This window comes from Diadema antillarum, unplaced genomic scaffold, assembly GCF_040938485.1.
Source record: "Diadema antillarum isolate AM-2024a unplaced genomic scaffold, OU_Dant_1.0 seq00001199_RagTag, whole genome shotgun sequence".
NCBI lineage: Eukaryota > Metazoa > Echinodermata > Echinoidea > Diadematoida > Diadematidae > Diadema > Diadema antillarum.
In genome coordinates this window covers 383963-403826 of record NW_027271993.1, presented here as the reverse complement: position 1 = coordinate 403826, position 19864 = coordinate 383963, and the positions used below count along the sequence as shown (strand labels likewise).

Genomic DNA, 19864 nt, shown 5'->3' with positions numbered 1-19864 from the left:
ATCACAGCATCAGATTGCCTCACACCTGCTAAACGTCATGATGATGTCATGTATACATATGGCCGTCCCAGCACATTTTCTGCATGTATCAGTGTGCGTGCACACACACACTTCACACGTACAACATGCAGTGCTAGCTGGAGTGCACTGAAGAAAATGATTATGTGTATACAAGACAGTTTTTGGCGCATCAAGCTTTACAATCTCGGAAGATGATAGCACAGGCGAAGCAAAGCTTTACCGAAGGCATTTTGCTTTACCTCGCTATAGCAGGTTTGATTTACTATGTTTTTCTTTGTTTGGAAGTCACAAAATTTATCTCGTTATAGCAGTTATTTCGTTATAGCCGATCTCGCTATAAGAGTAGCATTTTACATAGACTTGTGTGGAAGGAAATTTGGGACCGAGAAAATTTCCTCGTTATAACCGATATCTCGTTATAGCAGTGTTCGTTATACCGAGTTTCCCCTGTACAAGTTTTCGACTAAGTGTCACACATGAATAACCATTAGCAAGTTTTTCTTGGTTCCTGTGTGATGCCATACCTGACAACTTTCTCTGACATCTAGTGATTGTTACTCTCTTGATATCTGTCTGATTTTGATCAGACTTTTAATGACCTGTTGCATTTTATTACCAATATCTTTGGAAGAAAAAAAAAAGAATCACTTGCAGAAAGAATCCCTTTTGAAGGGTTGCACACACACTGTAGGACTAGTAGCACTACCATTACATGGGCAAACTCTATGGCCCAAATTTCCAAAAGTAGTTCATATCAAATCCATGGTTTAAGTGAAGTCCATGGACTATTAAAAACAAGCGTGAAATGGGCTTTTCTTGGACATGCATGTGTCAGTGTGATTAAAAAATGAATATTTGTTGGTGTACACAATGGCCCAAATTTACAAAAGCAGTTTAAGTTTAGACCACGGTTTATGCAAATTTCTTCTGCATAAATACGACTGACAGATTGCGTACAGCAACAACATCCTGTAACAACTGCACGTCGATACATGCACGTCTAAGCTACACCTATTTCACGCTCATTTTAGACCATGACTCAAATTTAAACCATGGTCTTAATTCAAACCATCATCGAGAATTCAGGCCAATACGTCACACAAATTTTCATTATTAGAATTTGCATAATTCATGGACTAGATTCAAACTACCTTTGTGAATTTTGGCACATGAGTAACTCATCACAATCTCAGATAGGAAAGAGCTTCCACATTCGTATTATCATCGTCATGATATCATTGTGTAAAGATATAAACACATTTACGAGGGACATTTCATGTCTGCTAACAACCTACAAATACTGCTTCTGGGAATGATGGGGGGGGGGGAGGGTACTGTCATCCTCTGGAGGAGGGCTGGTGTGGTCAAGAAGGCAAGATGTGTGGTCAGTCTGTAGGCTACATCATGATGAAATGAGTCTTGCAGTGGACTGTGAATATAACACAAGAGAATGGAATAGAATATTTTTTAAGTGGTCATATGAGATCCACAGGCAGAAATACAGTAAAAGAGATGGAAAAAGATTAGACTATTACAACTCTGAAAATATAGCCCAATATGACCTGGCTGAAAATCTGCCATTACTGCCGGTGTCCTATAGAGCATGCGAATATGCTGAATGCATGATACAGTGTATATTGCAGCGGGTGTGCATGGGACAAAGAAGCAATGGTGGATTTTGCTGCCAGGTTGGATCTGTCTAATAAAGATTCAGCAGATATTACATAAAGCATCAACCAATAACCGTGTGATAATTAAAAAAAAAAAACATTCAGTTTAAAATTATGTTATTAAATGATTTGCAACCATTCATTAATTGCAGTCACATTGATTTCTTTGATACTGCCAAGCATGTAATTCTACTATCTACACACACTGCATAACAGTTACTCCTTGATATAAAAACAAAACAAAACAAAACAAAAACCTACAGTGCACTTATTGCTGTAACAAACACGGTTATAAAGAAATTCTGAGAAATTACAACAAAGTAAAAATTCAGGCTGCAACATTATCCGCAGTATGTTTTTAATTGTTTATTTGTTTAATTATAACAAAATTTTGATATAACGAAAGAAAATTGCCAGTCCCGAGGACTTTGCTATAACAGGAGTCCACTGTGTATCACTCAAAAAAGTATGAGAACATTTATTGTAAGCTGCTAGTTTATGGATACTTTTTGCTGGAGGGCAGTAGCCACAGTTCATCATAAATCATTTCACGAGATTTATTAAAACTGCAAACAAGAGTCACTAGGTTAACATCATTGATCCCTAATTAACTCACCAATAAAGTCTGAAACTGGGTCCTTTCCGTCCTCGTTGCGAAGGGAGTCGGTGATATCGCTGTTCTCAATGATAGGGAGGAACATCTGGACAAACTCTGATGTGTACGGAGGAGCAATCATGTCCAGCACCTAGGTGAAGATTGAACAAGATGATAACACCTTGACCTACACAGGATTTATCACTCTCAGCATCCTAACAAGATGATCTCACCATATCATCAAAATCTCATCCTCCATCTACAGCTACTGTATATGCCCTACATTTCACAAGGATTTTATTTTTGTGAATTTCACAAGTCAGGTGCTCTTTGCAGATTTAACAACACACAAAAATATTAACTCCTTCCTATCCTGACACGAATGCCAAATGCATGTGTACATTTCTCTATTCGTTACTGTACTCCACAATCGTGAATTTGAGCACTAATGAAATTGTGAGGAAGTCGCGACTTACAAAAAATTAGACTCGCTAAATGTATGTTACATACAGTATCCTTTCTATGGAAAAAGAGATTGAATACTTCATATCGCCTCACATCTCACTACATCTGCATCACACATACCCTTGAATAACTAGATTTCTTCAAACTTTGGCTTACTCTCATGAAAGAAATGCAATAAACCTTACTTAGAAGCATACAGACTTCTGTTAATTCTTACATTTATGTATAGAATTCTTACTCATCTCCTACACAGATAGGGTGATTTAAAGTTTGACCATATTTAAATTGATCTCCAACACCAATGGTCAGATGAACACTAGAAATCCCATCATAACTACAAACATAAGTTTCTAATGCTCCTGCTCCACGTGTGTGCATACACCGCACTGACATAGGAAGATGCAAGGTTGCCACGGCAACCAGGCCTACCTCAGTGACAAAGTGCCTGATGAGGGAGATGTCAGTGTCCTGTTTCTCCACACACTTAGCGATGTACTGGATGACGGTCACCACGTGGCCTCTGCTCAGTAGGTGCACCATTCGGTCAAGGATTGTCTTCTTCAGCTCCATCTGACAAGCGAAATTTAGCAACATTACAGTCACATTAATACGATTTCAAGAAAAGTTGGAGAGGTTTCCACATCGTACATTCCGCCCACATAGTGAAGTAAGAATATAAAACTAAAAAATACATATAGAGATATAACTAGAAGTAAGAAGAGAGAGAACTGGATAAGACTTTTTCTGGAAGGGCGACATTGGGGAAACTGTGTTTAAACTGTGTTTAGATGGGAAAGTTAAACACAAGAATACAAATGGTATTAAAAATACAACACCAGTGAAGAGATGACTCATTTCTAAGTCAAGGGCATATCATATAGTTCGTCATCAAGCCGTCTGTTGGCAGCCAAAGTACAGTGGTAAGACACCAATAGGAAATGTTTGGCCAAACTTTTCATTTCTTATGAACAGACTTGTGACAGGTGTACATGAAATATTAAGACACATGCTTTTAAGGTTTAAGATCAAAGTGTGAAATAACACTGATGTATTTAATCTTCATTAATCTGCAATTGTCACACAGTGATTGCAAGCGATATTTAGACAGACTTTTGTTCAGGGGTAATCACACTATATCCTTGGTCTCACCTGTACCATAACATCCAGCTGTGGGTACGGGTCTTCAAACAACCTGATGAGAAGTTCTAGGACCTTGGAATGTAGCAGCTGGTGACAATTGACAACCTGGAATGACACAAAGTTATCATCACTCTATTGATTATCAAGTTAGATGAAGACAAGATGTTTTTCAGGACGACTTATCCATCATGGGAACATTTCTGTTGCAACAAAGATGAAAGCCTTATAGCTCATTACAACCTGCTCTGAAGGAAGAGCTATGAAAGTCAACCATTTTGCATGCACATGTGAGTCTATCATGTTGAGAAGTGATCACGAAAAAAAAAGAAGAAATAAGGCAAGGACAGACATTTTCAAACCATGACATCAAATATCAATCTACTAGTGAACCTGATAGTATCGCATAAAGCAGCCTAAGAGTATGTGATAGTGATGCATGTTTCAAACAAGTTTACATTGGTGGACATGTCTTCTTGACCAGGGAGCTACAAGATCGATAAAACTTGCTTCCACTGCTATCGCAGAATCAATGAAACCAGCAAAATGTAGAATCAGGAGGCAGAGTGTGCATTCAGGCTCTATCTTTATGCCCATGAAAGGTCAAAATTCACTGGGTGGATTTACCTCATCCAAAAGGAGCAGGTGGATTGGGGTGTGGTCAGTGAGGCGCTGGAAGAAGGTGGGGTCCTGAACCACACAGTCTACCCAGTAAACCACGCCCATGGCAACCACAGGGTATCTGCACAGGAGTGACATTAAGAGGAGAAAAATGAAATAATCATATAATGTGGAGTACAGCTGAATATTTTCCTCAAAAGATTACAAAGTGCTTTCATTTAAAACTTCTCGCAGTTATTACATTTGTTTATCAACAACAGTTCTTCTGTCTAGCCTACCATCTGTTCCATTCCCCATTCTCCTTCCCTCCTTTTTTTTTCTCTCTCCTTTTGTTATCCCTCATGTATGCCAAGAGATCAATTTTGTCTATCTTTCATTTCTTTGCTCATTTACTGTATACAAATGAACTTAAAAAAACCTTTTATATTACAATGTAGGTATGAGTTTTCTTCATCCCTCTGCATAATAATCTCTTACCTTCATCTTTTATATTATCTAACATAATTTGCTGTTAATTTAGTAAATCTATTATTTTTGGTTTCACTCATGCCATTATACAATGCTGCACACTGGCACTGGTTCAACAGTTCCTGACCAGTAAAAAATCTCTGTCGGACCATCAACTTTTTCAGGAATGGACCAGTAACAAATAGAACTAGAAATGTCGCTATTGCGACTGGTATGCCTCCGCCATAATGCATGATTCTCCTAATAGGTCTATAGTACATGTGGACAATGTGTGATTACATTTTCACAAAATTGGCAAAATATTAAAATGACATGATTGTCACAAATGTATTGAATGTTTACCTTCCTTGACCTATGTTTAATTGGATGAATAGGAGAGCATGTACTTGGGGATTTAAGAACTTTAACTTGACTTTGACCATTTCATAAGTTTATGCACTGAGTAATTTTCAAGGTATGGAGAAAAAGCGCAATTTCTGTATTGAACAGTAATTTGTTATCATTTTCATCTGGCCTTTGATTTATAAGAGAAGCACTGTCAGGCAGAACATACATAAATTCAGCATGTACTAAGTTTCAAGATAACTTGAGCCACTTCCGAGATATGGAGAAAAAAGTAAGTTCAGCACTTTCACTTGATCTTTGACCTTTTGACCTTTGACCTTCTTGGCAAAAAAAAAATCCCAGAGAATCTCTATTGGGTTAGACATGCATACATCAAGTTTAAAAAGAAATATATATCCTGCTGGCATTGCATAAATATAAGGAAAATAGTAAGATTTTGAAGTATTGCCCTTGACCTTTGACCCCTGACCTTTGACCCCATGAACCCTAAATTCCCTAGATAACCACTGCCAGTCAGTAGATGCATATACACTATGTTCCATTAAGATACCTTGAACAATTTCCAAGATACAGAGAAAAAAGTGAAATTTTAACATTTTACTTGACCTTTTGACCTTTGACCTTTTGACCTCATGACCCCAAACTTTCACCAGAGAATCTTAATTGGGTAGTACATGTATACACTAAGTTTCAAGAAAATATCTTCAGGCATTGCATAAATATGGGGGAAATTATAAAATTTTAAGCATTTGACCTTGACCTTTTGACCTTTGACCTTGAGCATGTGCACCCAAAAGTTGATAGGCACAACTTCACCCCCTAATACACATACATGCCAAGTTTCATTAGGATACCTCAAAAGGTTTTGGTAGTTACCCTGTCCACAAAATTCATTACGGACGGACGGAAGGACGGACGGAAGGACGGACGGACGGACGGACGGAAGGACGGACGGACGGACGGACGGACAACCCGAAAACATAATGCCTCCGGCACCACTTCGTGGCGGAGGCATAAAAACTGGGTACCTACTGGTCAGACAGACAGGTTGGACCAGTAGAAAAAATGGGTTAGTGGGAAGCCCTGCATTATAAATGACACCTTTACAAACAGAAAGTACCCCATTTAAAGTGGAAGTCTTTTCTGGCAAATTATTGTGGAAGTCTTAATCCTTTACAGGAAATTTTAATAGATTCCACTGCCAAAGTCTGTATTAGGATCTCATTTTCTACTAGACGAATATCAAAGGGTTCATAGCTGTGTAAAAATCAGATATGGACGGTGCCACATCCCCGCCCTCCAGTCTCCTCCCGCTTACCTGATGCACTGGTAGACAGTGGTAAGCTCCATGCTCAGCTCTGAATCACCCTTCTTGTCGGCACTGCACATTGCGTGCACCTTCTCTATCGCCGTGTTGGTTGCCTTCAGCTCATCCTTGGTGACCGATGTCCTCTTGCCCTGGAGTCAAACAGAAGTCAACTGAGTCAAGTCAAATTTCACTGAGCTACAATGCAACCGAGTCAAGTCAAATTTCACTGAGCTACAATGGCTACGATCTACAAAATGTGAAGCAATTTCTTCAACATTTAACCCCCTCTAACACATATTTTACCTCACTTTCATGAACCATACACACTGCTGGAAATGCTTTAACTCGGTCACTAGCTGACACATTCACTCTACTTCACTTCCAGATAATTCACATGGTTCTAGAGGTTTTAACAGCTGTCATTTCTACGGGTATTCATGAGCACCAACTTTTGGAATGTGACATGCATATGAGTTGACAATCTACACTTATTCAAGTAAAATAGAACATAATGCTGTCAGCTTGACATAAGGCCACACAAGTCTCAATAATTATATAACTGCCAACATAACAACAACAATCTAAACATGCTACTGAGGTCACGCTTGAGCACAAGGTAACATTATAGGCTTGAAAATGGTTAAGATTCACAAATATAGTTGCAATCAAGACTAAGCCTTGCTATAACATGAATCAGCATTTACTGCAGACCCACTCATGTGAAAAACATGTATGCTCCACCTTCAGCATACACCAGCCTACATCCAGGCTGAGTGGGTGAATAGCTGGGAGGGGGACTCACCATTCTCCAGGTCTCATGTGCACAGGTGGCATGGGCCAGGAGGTAGGTGTACTTGTGCCGGTGGTCCGGGTTGATGGAGGCGCCGGGCCTGAACAGGGTCTCGATGAACAGGACCAGAAGCTGGGGCACCCTGATCAGCTCCACTGGGGGAGGGTCTGGATCACTGTACATCTTGTATAGCTAGGGTGATGGGCAAGCGAGAGGTGCTATGACAATCACATACAGTCTAAACTGCCTTAGTGGCCGAGTGCATACAACATCCACTTGCCTCAAGATGTTTATGTGGTGACAACTTGTATCACACAATCAGCCATCAGTTAATTTGTCTCCTATGATAAAAAATTTCATGATTGTACAGTAGTGACAGAATCAGGATTAGGCCCTGTCTAATACTACACAAATTGCCAGGTATCTGACTTCTTTTTTCTTCAGAAGCTCTCATATATATGTGAACAAAATAATGACCAATATCTTTTTTGAAGCTGATGCAGTATGATCTTTCGAACAATCATCTGTTTCTATATTTGATAATTTATAATTGTCAAAATCTTCTGCATGTTTGATTTTATGGTAGGGATGCTTGTTGTAGACATTGAATATTGGTTATATGCAATTGAAATCAAATTGGCCAGCCACCTATTTATGATTGACCATCTGTTCACACAGGCTATCATTCTACATTAGTGGTCACAAATTTCAAGCAGTACTAATAGCCATTGAATCACTCTTAATGAGATATCACAGACCTACATAACTCTTTTGATGGCAAGGCTAGAAATAGATTGCTGCATGTTCAACAAACTCATGTTTCTTTTGTCCATGTGAAGAGAGGGATCAGCTGGTCATGTCTTGTCACATATTATTCTGACATATTACATGTACCTTTGATATAGCACTGTGTATACGAAAAACACTGCAGTGACTATACTAAAAAACACAAACACACACATTCAACATCATCTTTCAATTCTGTTTAAAAGCCTTGTAAGTCCCATTTTAATCTCTGAACTTCAAATGCATTTCTATTGAGAAGCACATATTCAACACAAACAAAAGATGAAGAAACATATACGATATAGCACAGGGAATGTCAACTTTGTTCATAACAGCACTGAGAAGAAATGATAGGATCAAAGGGATCTTACCACTGTGATGTCTGCTGGATTGAGAGCCTTACGCTGGATCATGGAGACGAGAGCCTGGCAGGCTCTTGGGTAGCTGGTAGCATTACTGACTGCAAGGCTTATCTGGGCCACACCCTCGCCTCTGACCAATCAGAAAGGGAAAACACAACAGACAACAGAAAGATCACAACAAAATGTCATTGGCAGACCTCACTATTAGTGTTATACTCTGAGGATGACAGCACTTCATCAAACTCTTGTGAGTTGCCCACAGAAAACAGCAACAGCAGGTAAAATATGGTGTCAATGTGATGCATCATGGCATAGAAAAGAAGAAAGAGAAGACTACAAAATACTGGCAATATCTACTATATCTTAAATACTATCTCTATGTAGAAAGAGAGAGAGAAAAAAAAAATGCTTTGTGTACCAGTGAAATGAGTGTGCATAATTTTTGAAATTGCGATTTTAAAGGAAACAAAGTCTGATACCCTCAAAGTAAGCTACTTGGAATTTACAATGACTACTATCAACCCTGTTGACGCGTTAACCTGAGGAAGCCTTACAAGCCACCATGTCAGATAAGTTTAATTCATGGATGTCACCCAGACCTCCTCATGAAAGTAGTTATTTTGTGAATGTAAGTCTGGAAATAGAGCACTGCTGCCTCCTACCACAAACCCTAAAGCACAACCCAACTACACAGAAGCAAACCTACCAAACAACAGATCAAATCTAGCAGCTGAATTGATGGTGCCTCTACCAGTACACATCTAAAGAGGTCATAACATCCCAAGGGACCTGTTGCATAAAAAGATGGAATCAGACATAAGTCAGAAAATCAAACGTAAGTCAGAATTGAGAATTGAGCCAAAAAGAATTGAATATTCAGCGACTTACGTTTCATTTTCTGATTTATGTTTAATGTTAGCTTTAATGTGACAGTGCCCAGGAAAAAAAAAAAAAGCTCTCATTTTACTGGCGTGTGAACAGTGAAAGTGAGGTTAAAGGTCAGGGTCAAGGGTCTAACCTCTGATGGCCGACAACTTGCACTTCCTGGCACAGTCTGCGGATGATGGATGCTCCCCCGTCCTGTCTCGCTAGCAGCTGCATCATGACTTCAGCATACAGGAATGTGTGTTGACCGTGGCATACCATCTTCTGTTCACGTCAAAGGCATACAAAAGGAAAGACCCACATTGATGGAGTAATAGTCTAACTTTCATTGGTATCACAATTGAAAATGAAAATTCTTGATGTACATCACACATTATGAAAAGAATTAAATGTGCATCAAAATGCTGTAAAAGTGGAAATTTTCACACATTTTTTGTGTGACATGAAACTAGCACAATATTGAGAGAATGCAAATTTTGTGCTTGTTACAGTGTATATGTAATATTATTTTACATCCTTGATCTCAAGGTAGATGAAGTATATTTCATGTTATTTGCAGTTTTCTCCACATTCACTTGTTTTGTAACGTGAGTGAATTGTTGTCAAAATACAGACTAGTTACCTTTTACCGTAGTATGTGCTTCCCAAAGCCATTACCCGCCATGGCAGCAGTGGGCTGTTCGAACTGCTCTTTCAGTTGTCATGCCAATTCACAAATCATAAATACATTAAATTATCTATACACAGCAGCTCATCTCTCTACCTTTAACCTTTTGTGTGCTTTGAGTGCCAACTGTCACAAAAAACCTTATAGCCATAGATGCCAAGTTCAAAAAATTTTTATAAGTGAGATTTTCATGACTCAGCACAAAGAGGTTCTCTTTGACTCAGCCTCTCTGCGCGCGCGCACATATGCGTGAGCGAGGGGAGGGTGTGGGAGGGGGGTGTCCGCCCTCCCACGGTAGGGAGCTTTTTCAATTTTTAGCTCTTAATGGTGCAAGCTGGTGCATACTTAAGTGACTATTTTTTACTTATTTTGAAAGACAAAAGGGAAATATGCCTTCAATTGCAACTCTCACTTTAATACTATGCTCCCAATGCGTGAGAAAAATGGGTGTCATGCGTGAGATCGTGAGACAGACCCTGAATGCTTGAGTCTCACTCACAATGCGTGAGACTTGGTAGCTCTGTATAGCACTGTACACACTGTCCAACGTCCATAGCACAGAAAGGGTTAATGGAGTCATTACCCCAATGCCAATCCATGCAACACTGCACTGCCATTGGGCCATGATGAAAGCAGGAAGTGAAGAACTCACACTGAATTCTGGGAGATGTTTGGTAATGGCCTCCTCCCCACCCTCCAGGAGTTTGTTGATGGACGTCTGAAGGACCTTGGAGAAGACACCAATCTCATGGCAGGCAGTCGACACGTTGCCGATCTCCCCCTGGAAGCCGGCATCTGATATCAGCTGTAGGGAAGGGGAAATAAATCTTGAAAGTTTATCTCCACAGGCTTACCTCTAGAACATCTAAAAGGTAACAGGTTACATTCAGCCTGTTCACACACGAGACAGCCTGAAATTGGGGGCAAGATTTGAAACTTAAATTTTTGTTCCACTGTTCACAATAGGGAGGAGAAAGTCGACCTCCCTACAAGGAGAGAATGATTGCAATATACTAAAAGCAAAGCTGCCCATGCAGGTTGCTACATTATAACTTAATATTTTCATCACTTGCCCAGTCGGGCAAGCAGATTTGTAAACTGTTGCAGAACATGTGCCTGAACATGCATTTTACTTGCCCCAAAAGAAAGTAAAAAATATAAGTAATGATGTAGAGAATCACTTGTAAGTCACAGGCTTGATAAAACACAAACATCTGAATAAACAGTACATGTTGATTCATGTTCAAAGACATTGGAGTAAAAAAATTTGGTTCTAGTGAATGTTGATGTTTTATTGCTTTGTGGCTTCTACACATTAAAGTGTTGGAAAGTTGGTGAAATGAAATTAATGTTGCATCGTCAAACAGATATTATCTTTCGGCTTCTATATGGTTGACTTCATCGGCTTGAAGGGGAGAAAACTTTTTGCTTGCCCAATTCGGGCAAAACATTTGCCCAACTTTGATTTTCACTTGCTCTGGGCAATCAGGCAAGCGTTTATGTCACACCTTGCCATGATATACCAGGTTCTGTTCCTGGCTGACATATGGATTACTCTGTTTAGCAAAAACTTTCTTGCATACCAGCTCAAATATCAAAGCATGCAAACTTTGCTGATTTCATTTTGTTCACGAGAATTGATACAGCACATGTACTGTGTCAGCAGTCGGCATAATTAGAAACATGTGAAATTCATTGCAGTCACTGGTGAAACTTTTGACATAAATGGTACCTTGATGGTGAAGTTAAGCATCAGACAGTCGGGGTAAGACTCCGCCAACTGGTAGAAGAGAGAGCGCCAAGTCCTGTGTTGGATCATGGCTTCAAGCCAGGCTGGAGTCTAGAAGAAAAAGTATGGGTGGAATGAGAAGGTGCTAAATGAGAGGGATTTTTTTTTTCCTCCAAGAATAAGCTAATTCACTTACAATACCTCTTTTTTTTTCAAACTAAAATATTTACTAAAATTCACTGAAAAGTCATCCTGCTAAATAGTAGGTAGAGAGATTGATACATCAACATGGGATGTGATCATATTTGGGCAGCATGTTGATGCATTAGTTAAATTTACTCTCAAAGCGACAGAATGTTCCTAAATCCCTGCTTTTGTTTCTTGCTTCTCAAAGATTACACAAGTTGATGTTGTGGGAAAAGGTTTTAGCAAGAAAATCCCATTTTTTTTTTATTAACTGTGAGCAGATATCAATATTCTTTAGGCTACAAATTCTGTTTGAATGGGATTATTGATTTTTTTCCTCCTCACATATGAATTCCATACTATGGAAACAAAAATACATTACTACTTACATTCCCTAACAGGGAGGTATACACACAATAATGGCCACAATACATAAAGGTTGTGTTGCTTTGCCTAAATAGATCGCAATCCTCCATATCATAGCATGACCTCATAGTGCATGAATAATTGACTTGGAAAATGACATCATTGAAAGTAGAATCACTGCAATGCCTTCTACTCACCCCTCCCTCTTCGATAAAGATGGTGTCTGCTTTCTTGGGATCGAAATGCTTGATGATGAGAACCTTGAGGTGATCCTCCACCATTTGCTGTACCTCAGCAGGACTCACATCTGTCTCAAGTCAGGGAGTAAAAAATGCATTTAAAATATCTCAAGACAGCCACTATATTTCACGTACGACAGTTATGGTAATCAATTGTGCATATAAATGTACAAGTATTTTAATGGTTAAAGCCCAGTTTATCACATATCATCCAATCAGTGAAACGTCAACCAAGATTCCTTTAAGACCATATTAGACAGTGTCTGTATGACGGAGATACAGTATAGACCTATTATGGAAAGATGACACAAGGTGATTACAAAATCCAACTTGAAACTTTACCTATGGATATAATGTGGCAACTTGCTAACTGTTTATGAAAAGAAGACTTCCAAAAAAAAAAATAATACATAGTTTCTACATTGTTATTTCTAGTAAGATATTGAACACCAACCTCTAAACATAGTGTCTCATCAGTTCAATTATAAAGAGTGTATACTTCGTACTGTAAATGTACAACTGCTGGATTCTTTGGGAGAACACATCTGAAAATGAGTCAAGCTGCATGTTGCTTATGGTGAAAAAAAGGCTTAGAGCTACAATAGAGTGCATCCAAATTCCACAACTTACCAGATTTGTACTAAAAGGTATTGCCTTGCGGGAGGATGTTGAACAAGTACAGTGTAGCATGATATGCTGTTTTACCTGTAAAGATGAGCCACTCTGCCAGGAGGTTCACAGTTTGGGCCACTGCGGTGTAATTTTCTGACAACAGGACAACTACCTGCTCTGGAACGCCTCCCGCTTTGAAATATCTGCGGTGGATTGAAAAGTCAACGGTCAAACCTGTCACGGTCAGTCTGTTGGGCTTATCTTGGAACTTTTCTAATGAACCCATAACATTTCCCAACTCTCTCCTGCTTCAAATAATCATTCTGGTTTTCAGTAAGCAACATGAGGTTTTCACAATTTTATTTCTACTGGTAAATTTTTTGTTTGTTTGTTTGTTTGTTTTCTTTTTCACTACCAATGTAAGAATCTTTAGGTGAATAAAATAATGAAGATGATGTTGTCACTTCATCAAGTTCAGTTTTCACATCTACGTGTATCATTGTTAACCCTTATCTTTTCTGCAGACCCTTCAATTCTCAGAGGGCACAAATCCTGAAATATACAAATTAAATTGGAGGGCATGTTGATTGGTGGGGTTTACCTCTTCTGGATCGGGGGGATTCATACAAATTCAGCTACCATAGCATCCTCTATCCTTGTCAAAATCAATTGCTTTAACAATTGGTTTTCACAAAGACGACAAAAGAAGTACAATATTAAAGGGGCGAGGAATGATGCAGAAGTAACGGGAGATAGTTATAGAAGATAAGCAGTCATATAATAGCTCACTTGAATCTTTACCTAAAGAAAGCTGGAAAGGAAATGGTAGCAGGTGGCAAAAGAAAGACAGACAAGAAACCAGCATGATAGAGTGGGGCTGGGAGAGGGTAATCCTACAGACCTCTTGAGATCCTTGAAGACACCAGGTTCCATGATGTAATCTGTGCTGGCAAACGCCTCAAGACACTCCTTCTGTATGGCTTCATCCTCCTTGTATCGGTCCGGATCCTCATCTTCTTCCTCCTCCTCTTCCTCATCTGGGGGAGGATCCTGATTATAAGAGACACATAGAATTCTTTTAATGCTACTGTAAGTGAAAAACAAAAAGCTGGTATGAAGTAACGTACAATTTATACGAAGAAAATACTTTCAATAATCTTAACACAATTCTTCCCCAAGGTTGCTTTATTACTGGAGTCTGTATGAAACAAGATTGTAAACACAGCACAAAGAATTCAATCGCGATCGTATAGACCGTTTCTCTGGGCTGCCACATAGTGACATGACTGAGTGACAGAAGACACAGTGTACAATGTACAGCCCCTGTCCTGTTGTACTTAATCAAAATTACAGGGCTGCCAACTCTCACGCAATCAGCGTGAGACTCACGCAATTCAACCAATTTTGACTGTCTCACTCTGATAAACGAAATCTCACGCTAAACCCCCAAAATGGAATGTAAAAAAAATAAATATATCTCTAAATTCTCTGATATTCCGAATATCGATATGCCCAAGCCCAAAGTTTCGAGATTTTCCCGCGCGGGTGTAAAGCTTAACCAATAATAATCGTTTTCGGTTCGCGCGCAAAGACGAGCTATTGGATTACGATTGGTTTCTACCATACCGCGTGAGCGTAGCTTGTACTTATGGCAAATTACAGTATGTATAGCAATGACGTGTGCTTTACATCGCTTGACATACTGTGTACATACTAGTAGTACGTACGTTCGTACGGCCGCACAGGGGCGGTCGCCCCCCCCTAAGATTTGGACCGGGGATTTGGGAGGCGGAAAAAAATGCGTGTATACTGTATGCATGCACATGAAGCGGGTCTCCTTTGCAACCTTTCATCAAATAAGATATTTTTTTAAATATTTCACTCAAAGTGTGCACCAGATCGTTGAATTTCAATTCAAAATATGCAAAATCTCTCGTGCTTGGGAGGGGGTATCCCCTCCCAAACCCTCCCCCTCTGTGCCTCTTTCCCTAGCCAAGTACACTTTTTAGATTTACAAAAAATTCTGAATAATTCTGAGTGCACAAGACTTATCACTTATATTCCGAAAACTGAAGGTTCCCTCATGTATCTTCAGGGGAATTTCCCCTTTTAATCGACCCTTTCCTCCCTCAGCCCCCCCCCCCCCGAAAAAAAAAATCAGGTTTTTTTTTTTTTTTTTTTTGGCGATTTCTCAAATGTTGATTCCATCAAATATGCGTATACGAGACATCTCAATTTCAACCTTAAAAAGATAAAAGCTCCATCGGAAGGGAAGGGTGGAGATAACACTCGCCCACGCCTTCTCCCTGCTCGCCCCCCCCCCCCCTCCCGGCCATGCAAAGAAGTAGACTGTGGCTATACCCAGATCGCTTTATTTCAATTCTAAAAACGCAAAAGCTCCGCGAGCGGGAAGGGGAATCCCCCTTCCCCTAAGCTCTATACCTCACTAGACTTTATACATACGCACAGATGGTGCACATTCGGAATAAGAGCTAAATTCCGTGATTTTAACACTTTGATGAAAAAGTATTGCACCAGAAATTTGCACCAGATCGCTGAATTTCAGGTCTGAAAACGCAAAATCACCTTCGTGTGGGAGGGGATATGCCCCCATCTACACCCTCGTGTGCATGCTTTTTCTGTTTGATTGCTGAACAGACAGCGTTCATGATATTCAGTGTAAGAATTAATACAAGAAGACTAGTGTATCTAAATTATACCATTTTATAGGCAAATTGTTCAATAATAATCTACACTAAAATATACTGCAACCTTAAACAAGTGGGACTGTTTCAACTCGTTAAAACACGCAAAAACATGCATCAAATTGCACCATTTGCAACATCAAAATGCAAAAAGTTCTCGCCGTGGGAGGGGGACACCCTCCCCTACCCCCTCGCTCGCTCCGCTCGCTCTGGTTCAGTCGCGTTCATGATATTCAGTGAAGAGAATTAATACAATTAATACACGTCGATGAAACACGCAAAAACATGCATCAAATTGCACCATTTGCAAAATCAAAATGCAAAAAGTTCTTACCGTGGGAGGGGGGACACCCCCCTCCCACACCCTCCCCTCCCCCTCGCTCGCTCCGCTCTCTCGGGTTCAGTCGCGTTCATAATATTCAGTGAAAAGAATTAATACAAGAAGTATATTTGAATAATACCATTTTATAGGCAAATTGTTTAATAATAATCTACACTAAAATATACTGCTACCTTAAACAAGTGGGACTGTTTCACGTCGATAAAACGCGCAAAAACATGCATCAAATCGCACCATTTGCAACATCAAAATGCAAAAAGTTCTTACTGTGGGAGGGGGACACCCCCCTCCCACACCCTCCCCTACCCCCTCGCTCGCTCCGCTCGCTCGGGTTCAGTCGCGTTCATTATATTCAGTGAAAAGAATTAATACAAGAAGTGTATCTAAATCATACCATTTTATAGGCAATTGTTCAATAATAATCTACATCAAAATAACTGCTACCATAAACAAGTGGGACTGTTTCACGTCGATAAAACGCGCAAAAACATGCATCAAATCGCACATGTATTTACAACATCAAAATGCAAAAAGTTCTTACTGTGGGAGGGAGGACACCCCCCTCCCACACCCTCCCCTACCCCCTCGCTCGCTCCGCTCGCTCGGGTTCAGTCGCGTTCATTATATTCAGTGAAAAGAATTAATACAAGAAGTGTATCTAAATCATACCATTTTATAGGCAATTGTTCAATAATAATCTACATCAAAATAACTGCTACCATAAACAAGTGGGACTGTTTCACGTCGATAAAACGCGCAAAAACATGCATCAAATCGCACCATTTACAACATCAAAATGCAAAAAGTTCTTACTGTGGGAGGGAGGACACCCCCCTCCCACACCCTCCCCTACCTCCTCGCTCGCTCCGCTCGCTCGGGTTCAGTCGCGTTCATGATATTCAGTGAAAAGAATCAATACAAGAAGTGTATCTAAATTATACCATTTTATAGGCAAATTGTTCAATAATAATCTACATCAAAATAAACTGCTACCATAAACAAGTGGGACTGTTTCACGTCGATAAAACGCGCAAAAACATGCATCAAATTGCACCATTTACAACATCCAAATGCAAAAAGTTCTTACCGTGGCAGGGGGGACACCCCCCTCCCACACCCTCCCCCCTCGCTCGATCCGCTCGCTCGGGCTCGGTCGCTTCGCTCCCTCGCAGACTAACCGCCCCCCCTAACATGAAATCCTGGCTACGCTGTTGTCCGCTCCCTCGCTCGTGCAGTGTCTCACGCCAAACTCTCACTCAAGGTTGGCAGCCCTGAAATTAGTATGACTGCCTGTTTAGTACAAATGTATACTAGAAAAAGGCTAGATTCTTCATTTATGTAGCTTGTGCTAGAGTGCAATATGAATGGCATACAAGGAGCTTAGGACAAGTAATCATGTTTTAAATTCTTCAGGCCAGCCTGGGCCTGTAGCCAGCTTGTAATATTCCCAAAGTCTATAAAACAAATTTGCCTATGTTTTGTCTCACATATGCCATAAATACTGCAGATTTGAATTTCGTGACCGTCCCGTTGATTCTGAATCTCTGTAGTGAAATAATGCCATTTTACTGCATGCGATTGCATTTTCTTCGCGCGGTTTAAAAGGGTACGGGTACCTCAACCATGTCAACAGATCAGCACCTCCTCCCTCTATAGCCTAAGGCCCTAGATAATAGTAATATTTACAAATGAATTACACAGTCATGCGTCGTGTTCATAATTTACTGAGCAGATGTGTAATTGAACCATGTTTAGTTTAGCTCGATTAGTTTGTTTAATTGAGTTTGTGGCATTTAATATCGCGAAATAGGTCCCCACTCCATTCACCGCCATTCATTTCGTCATACTAGCCTGGGACTTCTTTCAACCTCCCGAGACTTTGCACATAGTGGAGACGCACACGAGAGGGGACTGATATCATGATTTGGCCGAATTTGTTTTATGTCTCTTTGTGTTTACTGTTTTCATAGCTTGATGGCACTGAACCCAACGCGTACAGTACCTTTTAATTCTATACGCAAACACACACACTGCACTGTCACAGAGCATGCATGATGTTATTGTTGATCATCATTGACATCATGTTGATTGGAAATCATTTCCAAGGTTGCCGGCTGGTGCTGGATGTTGTTGACTTTGCTTCTTTAATCTTGAGAAGTAAATGTAATGAAATAACTTTTACAGAACTTTATTTCCCCTAAATCTCAGTCTATCACTCACAGATCATAGTCACCCCAACATCGTTTATGACTGTGGTTATCACGGTTATTCATTGATCACAATTCACACAAATTTAACCATGGCCACGGCCAGTCACGCACGGCGCGGCCTTGACCGAAAGATCGGTCTGTATCTGTCCGTCGGGGAATGTTCCGCGGAGACTGTGTCTGGCTTCACGGATCCCCTCCGTATACAGACCGAAGTCAATGATTGCGGCTCCTGTGTGGAGCAGTAGCGCACAGATCAAACGTTACGATAAACCAAATTTCAGACAGCTTTTTTCCATTCAGACAAGTTTGACATGACATGACACATTATGCAGCAATATTTGGGATTAATTTCTCACATTGTGCAATCGAAATACTCACATAAACTCGGTTATAACGCAGAAATTTTATTGATATCGCAACATCGCCGTTCGCGAGCAGTACATCGCCGTTCGTGAGCAGTAAGTTGCCATTTTGAATCTGTAAGCCAATCACATGCGAGGTACGTGTTTTAGTAAAACAAACACACGTAGAAACTACCGCGCATGTGATTGGCTAATAGATTCATAGTGTATGTTTCTGCAGTTTGAATGTGACGACGCGACAGGCTGTGTTTTACGTTGAAAATTCTACTAAAATGTTGGATTATTCATTAATCTGGTGAGTGTAATGTATTCTTAAAAAGCTAATTTAACCATACAAGCTTAAATTTGCCGACCTAGGGCCGTGGCGTTAATTAGACGCAATCGAGAAGGGTGAGGTACCTCACCCAATTTTCCATAGAGACAGTGGTTAAGAACATCCACACAGCAATGGGTACTGCAACCTTCCGTCTGTCTACGGAGGACAGCGTTAATGGCGAAATATAAAAGAGTCCTCCGGACAGACGGATCTTTCTGTCTAGGCGCGGCCCTAACACCGGCGCGGCGCGGGGCGGGGCGCTGTAGGGCTAGCCTACAGGGCTAGGGGTGTACTGCTACTGGTGCGGTTAGCACGGCCCGCGCCCGGGTGAAAATGTCTTGCTCTTGCAAGTAAAAATACTCTGGCTGATAACATAGCTTACAGTTTGATCGTAATTCCAGTCTGCATCTCCATAATCATCTTCATCCATTCCAATCGGTCTTGAATTCTTAGTTTTATCACCGGTTTATACACTTAAATGGACTCTTGAATCTCGCGTCTTGTATTTTGCGTGTATTACTATTCAGTCATAGGGGGCTGCCATCTTGGATTTTATTGACCAATCAAAACACTTGTGATTCAGCTAGTTTGCAAGTCTGATCGTGGTTTAACCTTTCTGATTGGTAAATAAATCAAGCAACGCGCGACGCCACAAAAAGCAGTGGCTTTTGAGACAGC

At 40.3% G+C, this 19864-nt stretch overlaps 1 protein-coding gene across 1 annotated transcript; it reads right to left on the bottom strand.

Annotated features, from left to right (window-relative positions):
• Positions 1-1418: 1418 nt before the first annotated feature.
• Positions 1419-19706, bottom strand: LOC139744636 (negative elongation factor D-like). The gene is made up of 15 exons (XM_071655066.1): positions 19569-19706; positions 14155-14303; positions 13347-13456; positions 12600-12709; positions 11854-11961; positions 10774-10926; positions 9588-9718; positions 8579-8699; positions 7434-7613; positions 6641-6780; positions 4516-4630; positions 3901-3996; positions 3181-3321; positions 2308-2437; positions 1419-1450 (listed from the first exon to the last, which is right to left on the bottom strand). The coding sequence occupies exons 1-15, from the start codon at positions 19614-19616 to the stop codon at positions 1419-1421; spliced, it is 1764 nt and encodes a 587-aa protein (XP_071511167.1). The 5' UTR covers positions 19617-19706.
• Positions 19707-19864: the final 158 nt, after the last annotated feature.